This window comes from Hirundo rustica, chromosome 22, assembly GCF_015227805.2.
Source record: "Hirundo rustica isolate bHirRus1 chromosome 22, bHirRus1.pri.v3, whole genome shotgun sequence".
Lineage (NCBI taxonomy): Eukaryota > Metazoa > Chordata > Aves > Passeriformes > Hirundinidae > Hirundo > Hirundo rustica.
In genome coordinates this window covers 5,682,203-5,689,214 of record NC_053471.1, presented here as the reverse complement: position 1 = coordinate 5,689,214, position 7,012 = coordinate 5,682,203, and the positions used below count along the sequence as shown (strand labels likewise).

At 49.0% G+C, this 7,012-nt stretch overlaps 2 protein-coding genes across 2 annotated transcripts in view; one reads left to right on the top strand and one right to left on the bottom strand.

Moving 5' to 3' along the window:
* Positions 1-1,578: 1,578 nt before the first annotated feature.
* Positions 1,579-7,006, bottom strand: CCNL2 (cyclin L2). The gene is made up of 6 exons (XM_040084787.2): positions 5,261-7,006; positions 5,060-5,164; positions 4,690-4,831; positions 3,893-4,010; positions 3,719-3,811; positions 1,579-3,430 (listed from the first exon to the last, which is right to left on the bottom strand). Exons 1-6 carry the CDS (start codon positions 5,351-5,353, stop codon positions 3,076-3,078), a joined length of 906 nt encoding a protein of 301 aa, XP_039940721.1. The 5' UTR covers positions 5,354-7,006; the 3' UTR covers positions 1,579-3,075.
* VWA1 (von Willebrand factor A domain containing 1) overlaps positions 5,825-7,012 on the top strand; it is a 15,087-nt gene continuing 13,899 nt past the window's right edge. The window contains exon 1 of the mRNA XM_040084876.1: positions 5,825-5,846. Within this exon, the coding sequence (XP_039940810.1) occupies positions 5,825-5,846 (22 nt within the window). The remainder of the gene's footprint in view (positions 5,847-7,012) is intronic.

Here is a 7,012-nt window from a genome sequence, read left to right as displayed (position 1 = left end):
TGTGAGCAGAATATTGCTCTTTTTAAAAAAAAGATCACTATGCTTTTAGAACTAATTTCATCCTGCTAGAGGTCAAGGATAGACTCTCCCCTTGGACTTGGGAAACTGAAGAACAAATATCTGGTAATTTGGAAAAATTCTGTGGAAAAGCCTCAAACAGCTGCAGACTCTGCTTTGTTTCCATTTTGTTGGTTTAATTCTAAATACCTGCAACAGCTCCAAAAACGTTCAGGATTTATACACATTAAATTATTGCTGCTGGATAGCTCACGTCTGATGTTCCCACCACATTCCCAGGGGAGATGAAGATGACAAAACCCTTCCAGACATTTCTCCGAGTGTTGGCTGTGAGCAAAGCTGCCCAGGGGCTTCTGGAACAGCCTGGAATGCTGTTCCCTGAGGCGGGGGAAAAGCTCATCCCTGTGCACACAGCAGCTGTGGCAGGATGCCAGCAGCAAGGCTGCCCTGGATATTGATACCTGCTTTTCTCTTTTCTGCCAAATAAAGCTCCATTCCAGAAACTTCTGTCTCACAAACAGCAACACTCCTCTCTCCCAGGTGCTTTAATCCACCACCTTCCTTCCCACGTGTACCAGGTGCATTTCAGAACAATTGCCATTCTGGTGGGGTTGGAAAATCCTTTAAAAACTGCTTAGCGACCTCTTTGGCACAGCTGGGATTGGCATCCTCTGGGGAATAATCCTTTGGGCTCTCACCTGGAAAGCTTTTGTGGCCGAGCCTCTGGTGACACAAATGCAGCCCTGACACAGTGAATTTACTGCTGGGTGAGCCATTTTTGGGAAAACGTGAAGCCTGGAGGGTTATTTCCCAGAAGGATGGGGTGTGTGGCCAGAGCAGGTAGATTTTATCTGAGGAAAGAGCAGGTGGGATTATCTGAGGAATGCAGACCAGCACCTGGCCAAGCCTGGAGCGTCTTCTACCAGTGGGGTTTCAAAGCAGAACCTCTCTCAGAGCAGAGGGAATTGCAGGTGAACACCAGAACCAGAGCAGAGCCCAACCTCAGAGAGGTTCTGAGGGCTGAGAGCCACGGTGGAGTCACCAGAGGTGGAGAAAACAAAGCCATAACTCACCTGGAGGGCTGAGAGCTGTTTACACACACAGGTGCAGGTGGGATTTTTCTTCCAGGTGAACTTCTGCCAGCTCCAGCCACAGGAGCTCAGCAGCTCCCACACCAAACCCACCACCCATGTGCAGCCACTCCAACATTATCACCCCCGAGAACTGGCACAAAGCCCAAGGGATGGGAGACCCAGAGATCTCCAGAGATCATCCCCAGCTCCTCGAGACCCAGAGCAAACACAGCTCAGGAAGCTCAGCTGGGACCTGGCCAGCCACTCCTGAAGTCAGAGAAATGCACTTCCCACCCCAAATCTTTGTGGATTGGGGGGATTTTATGTTTGGTGCCCAAAATTCCCACCTTGAAGGGAACGGGGATTGAATTCCAAGTCTTGAATCTATTAAGAGTTTGAAAATCTCTTCATTTTGCACCGATTTCCTTCCTTATGAGTAGGCACAAGTGGTGTAGCTCATAAGAAACTACTCTCAAGTGAATGTAATAGAAAATCAAATACTTTAATGAAATTAGGGAGCATGAGAGTAACAGCTCAGATATACCACTAGAACTGATACTACTGGGCTGTGGGGCTCTGCTAATTGGTTTTCAACTGCTCTGTTCATCAAGCATGCAGACTGACAAACCATGAATCCTTCAGAGTGTCAAAGATCCTGAGTAAAGAATTTTCAACCACTTCAACTGGATATATAGGAAATGTCTTCTGAGCTGGTGGCCCGCACACAGCATTGCACAGATAAAAATATACTACTCTCAATGCACAGAGCTAAATACTTTCACATTTATCAGAATTTTCTACACAAGTCTTTTTTTTTTTTTTGATAGAATTCAAGTTTTGAATTTTCTGTATATATCTTCACCTGTATTAAACAAATGCTTATTTACACTGTGGGTAAAGTGTAAAGGCTAAGGAAGGCCATTTTCCCATACTGTACTGTAACACTGCAAAATATAATATATACACAGAGAACCTAATATAGGCAACAGGTCTTAAAAAAAAAAGGTCACCTCCCACCTGTGCAGCGTCGTGGAGCCTGTGTGAAAAGAGGGCTTTGTTAGCACCAAACCACTCCCGGGGGCTGAGGAGCAATGCAGTTCCACAGGGAGGAACTGCCGGGCACAGCATTCCAAGGATGGGCCACGGAGCTGCGGCTGCAGGACTGCAAATCCCAAACACTGCAGGGAGCTGGGGGAGTCACTGAAGAGCAGGAGGGGAGGGTGACAGGGGCACTCCTGGCATCGCTCCCCACCCTGCCAGTCCTTCCTTTGGATTTGCGGATGGGCACAAACTGCTGGCACAACGCGGCTCAAGCCAGCGGTGGTTCACGAGCCACATTGACCCTGGTACTGCACAAACCACGGGAAAGAGCTCTGCTGGCAGAGGGAACTCCCAAGGGAAGCAGCCCTGGTTCACCAGTGGGGCCAGAGGGAATTGCTGAGGGAAGCAACCCCATCTCACCAACTGTGCCCAGGTGCTGGAGGGAAAGCCCTCAGAAAGCAGCCCTGGGATGGGCATTCCCTTAGGAAGCAGCCCCAGGGCTCACCGGTGACCATTCCCTTGGGAAGCAGCCCCAGGGCTCACTGCTGAGAATTCCCTTGGGAAGCAGCCCCAGGGCTCACCGGTGACCATTCCCTTGGGAAGCAGCCCCAGGGCTCACCGGTGACCATTCCCTTGGGAAGCAGCCCCAGGGCTCACCGGTGACCATTCCCTTGGGAAGCAGCCCCAGGGCTCACCGGTGACCATTCCCTTGGGAAGCAGCCCCAGGGCTCACCGGTGACCATTCCCTTGGGAAGCAGCCCCAGGGCTCACCAGCAGAAACTCCCCCAGAAGCAGCCCAGGCTCACCGAGAACTGCCCTAGAAAACAGCCCCAGGGCTCACCGGTGAGAATTCCCAGGAATCAGCCTGGTGCTCACCAGCAGGATCTCCCCCGGAAGCAGCCCCAGGCTCTCCGGTGGGAATTCCCCCGGAAGCCGCCCCGGCTCACCGGCGGTGCCGGCTGTGCCCGGGGTGCTCGCGCTCGTAGCGGTGCCCGGCGCGCTCGTAGGAGCGGGAGCGCTCGTGCCGGTGGTTCCGGTAGTAGTGGCTCTTCTTCTTGTACTTGCCCGAGTGGTCGGAGCGCTCGCGGGAGCGGCTGCGGGAGCGCGACGAGCTCCGGCTGCGCGATTTGCGCCCTTTGTGCCCCGAGTATTTGTAGTCCTTGGATTTCTTGTAGCTCCTCACCTTGGAGCCCTTGTAGCCCGAGCCGTGGTTGAACTGCCTCGGCGGGGAATCGCTGCGGCTCCGCGAGCGGCTGTGGGATTTGGAGCCGCTGGACGTGGAGTAACTCTCGCTTTTCCTGCAAAAAGGAAAGGAGAGCAGACGTGGGTTTCGTGCATTTTAAGAGAATTTCATGCTGTATTTTGTTGTTCAGTAGCCCGCGAGAACTCGTCTTGTGTCCTAAACATCCATCTGGCTACTGTAAAAATAGTGATTTTTAGGAACTCTCATCCCATTCTCCACCCACACTTGGAGTGACTCAGGAGTTCAAGGAGCGGCACACGCTGCTGGGCCAGCGCGGCCTCCTGGTGATGACCCATCAAAGCTGGCACTGGGAGAACTGGGAGGGACTGGGAGCACGCCCTACCTGTGCTTAGGGGATGCAGACCTCGACGGCGACCTGGAGTAACTCTGATCTCTGCTTCCACTTCGACTTCTGCTCTCTCTCCCTTTCTGGACACTGCCGGAGACAACGAACACTCAGGAATTTTGTTTCAAGCACTCCGGGGAGAAAATCAGCTGCTTCCTTATAAAACCTTACCCATTCACTGGGCTGTTGGAGCCGGCTCTCTTGGCTCCCTCTGTTTTCCTTTTAGCGTTCTTCATGGCCTGCACAGGTAGCGGTGAAGGTTTATTCCCTTTAACCTCTTTTGGAGACTCTGCAAGAAGAAGCCTTTGTTACCTCTTTGGAAAGTACCTGCAAGGACTCGAGGCTCCCCTCACCCCAGGTCTGCACCAAGCAGAGCTGCACAGCTGTGCTTTGCACACCCACAAGCAGATCTGAACAAGTTCACAGGAGGCAGAAATTCATCTGAAACGTTTCTGCCAAAGCACTGAAGTAACTGCAAGGGAAGGCAGAAAACCACCCTCCTTTCCTTGCCAATTATTCAGCATTGTTGGAAAGGCAAACCGGGGCAGAAGAGGGTGAATGTTGTCTTCTAGGTGAGACCTGCACCAGACTGGAAACTTTTAACCAAAAAATTCCCCACCCAACGTCCCAAAATCCCTGCCAGAGCACCTCTGCTTCAATACTGCTTTAGCACAACGTGCCAGTGGCAAGGATTTGAGTTTATTGCCAAATCCAAATAAAAGCGACTCCCTGGCCTATATGGGTTTAAACTAGTCTTAATTTCAGACTAATTTGATTTTAGCTTTTATCTGATTCAAGAAATCACAAAGTTACAATGCTATTCAAACCCTGCCAGTTGAGTAGTGCTAGAAGCCATCTTTAAAAAATCCCCAACAAACCTCAGATCACACTTGTAAATGCTTCCCAAATGGGTAAATACACATGAAAGATGTGAAAGCGTTATTAAAAATGAGTTATCCACTATTTACCATTTTTTGGGATAGGGGAAAATCCCGATGTGTTATCCAAGCTCGGAACTCCCTCAGGTACCAGACCTTTAGCTTGTGCTTTTGCCTCTTCAATAGCCAATTTCTTCTTTTCTATTTTACTTTCCAGATCAGATAAATCCACCTGTGAACACACAGGAGCACTGCTTGTGAGAACTGAATTTCCTGGTTCCTCACTCCCAGGGAGGGGAATGAAAATCCAAGGAGTCCCAGACAGCGACTGCTCTTTGTTCACTTCCAGGCTTGCAGCTGTGGTTTCAAGCAGGGTCAGATTTTCCAACTCCTGCTCTGAGCTGCAGCCTTTGCTGAGGGCTCCCAACACAAACAAACAACAACAAAAAAAGAACCAAACCTTTTTCCTCGTGTAGAGCTGCAAGATTTTTAAGCAGATTTCTTGAATTTCTTCCTCCGTTGCTCCAAACAGTAAAAACCAATGCGGGCGATTTGGAAGCGGGATCTGAACGGGAGACAGAGAGACAAAGCTCAGATTTCTCCTCCTGTTACAAGGCTTGAAAAAAAAGAGCAAACCCATATCCACGCAAGTGTGGCTCACCTCCAGTGTCCTGGCTGCCAGGTAAATGCAGGCACAGGCAATGCTTTCTGGCTGGAACCTCACAAAGACATCTGTTCTCAGGCTGTCGTTCATGTAGTTCCTGAAAAACAGGAGAGCGGGAGGCTGCAAGGCCCTGCAAAGCGCTCTGGGCTTCTTCTCTTGGCTTTTTGACTTGGTTTTACTTCTACAAGGGCTATTTCCTTTCTGCTTTCAGTTACTAGACTTCAACATTATATTCCTGTAAATCTAAAGAGAAGCTGAGTGATTTTACTAAAACAAAAGAAGTAACTAAAATAAACCCTCGAGGGGAGGGAGTGTGACAGAAACAAAGTCTGACTGCTGAAAATTCAGTGGTGAGAAGAGAACCAATTTTAACTTCACTTTTGCTGCTGGATCTCTACTGGCCTGCTCTCATGCAATAAACATGTTATTTTCATCAAGACAACATACAGTGTGCTCAGAAACTACTCAGTTATAGAATTTTAGGTTCACACGTTCCCCTGCAACAGGGCAGAACCAGGTGTCTGGTAAAAGCTGCAGCTCCTGGAGCAGTTCTCCCACGAAATGCGGCTCCTCTTCAGCATGGGTCAGCTTCCAGCAGGGTTTAAGGGTCCATTTCCATCCAGAACAGAATTCTTTCTGATGCAAAAAGTCAGCCATTGGAGAAATCAGGATGTTTGGGAACATCAGTTCCGGAGAACAGTCAGTATTCAGGCAGATCTCCTCTTTGGCACATGAAATAACGTTTCCAAATTGTCCCATTTCAGTAAGGTTGCTTAAAATGAATATTCACAGAATGAGAAAACTGTAAAATATTGCACATATTCCAGTCAGTACACTTAAGCATTAGGTTGTTAAATCTTAAATACACAAAGTAAATTCCTGTGAATCTGTCAGCTGATGTCAGCTTTAGAAGATCTAGACTTGGGAGCACATACGTCAATAAAATATCAGATGGAGAAAAACTAAAACCAGACATAATAGAAGTCCTTAAAATAATACTTTAAAGTAATAATTAACCACGTGGGTACCCAGTATACAAGGATTCACTGACCCCCGAGATATCCAAAGCAGAGACCACAGGCCAGGCAACGTTTCCAAGGACGGAGAGGAGGAATTGGAATTCCACGAGTTTCCAACTCCCACCTGCCCTCAATTCTTGTTCACACAAACAGCAACTGCTGCCCCAAAAAAGCAACACTGACCATCAGCTCATCGCTCTGGGAGAAAGGAGCTTCTAAAGCTGCTGCTCTCGTCCCACTACAGAGCACAAAGCTTTTGGCCAAAGGAGTGATAAAAGGGTGACTCTGAACATCTGGAAGCTACAAAGCTTTTTTCCCTCATTTGCCAAATTGAGAACCACGCCAGCCTCCAAGCCTGGCCCCTGCACATCTTCCCTGTGGGCTCAGTCAGACACAGGAGGAAATGAATCCTTGTCACAGTAATTAAGAAAAAGGGAATGTTGTAAAAACGCACATTTCAAAATGCAGTTATACTGGATACCCAGCAGTTCTCGGGTGCTGGAAGCACCAAACACGAGCACACAGATGTGGTACTGGAACATCTGGGGTAATTCCCTCCCTGCCCCTCGGCTCCCCTCCTTCCACAACCAGCAGATTCCTGGCAGTCCAGAACTCCCACTGCTCCATGCAATGCTTCTGGGAAGTGTCTCTAAAGAGCACATTTTGTCTCCAAGCTTCACACACGTACTAGCTTACAAATGGAAACTATTCACTCGTTTCCTGTTGTTAA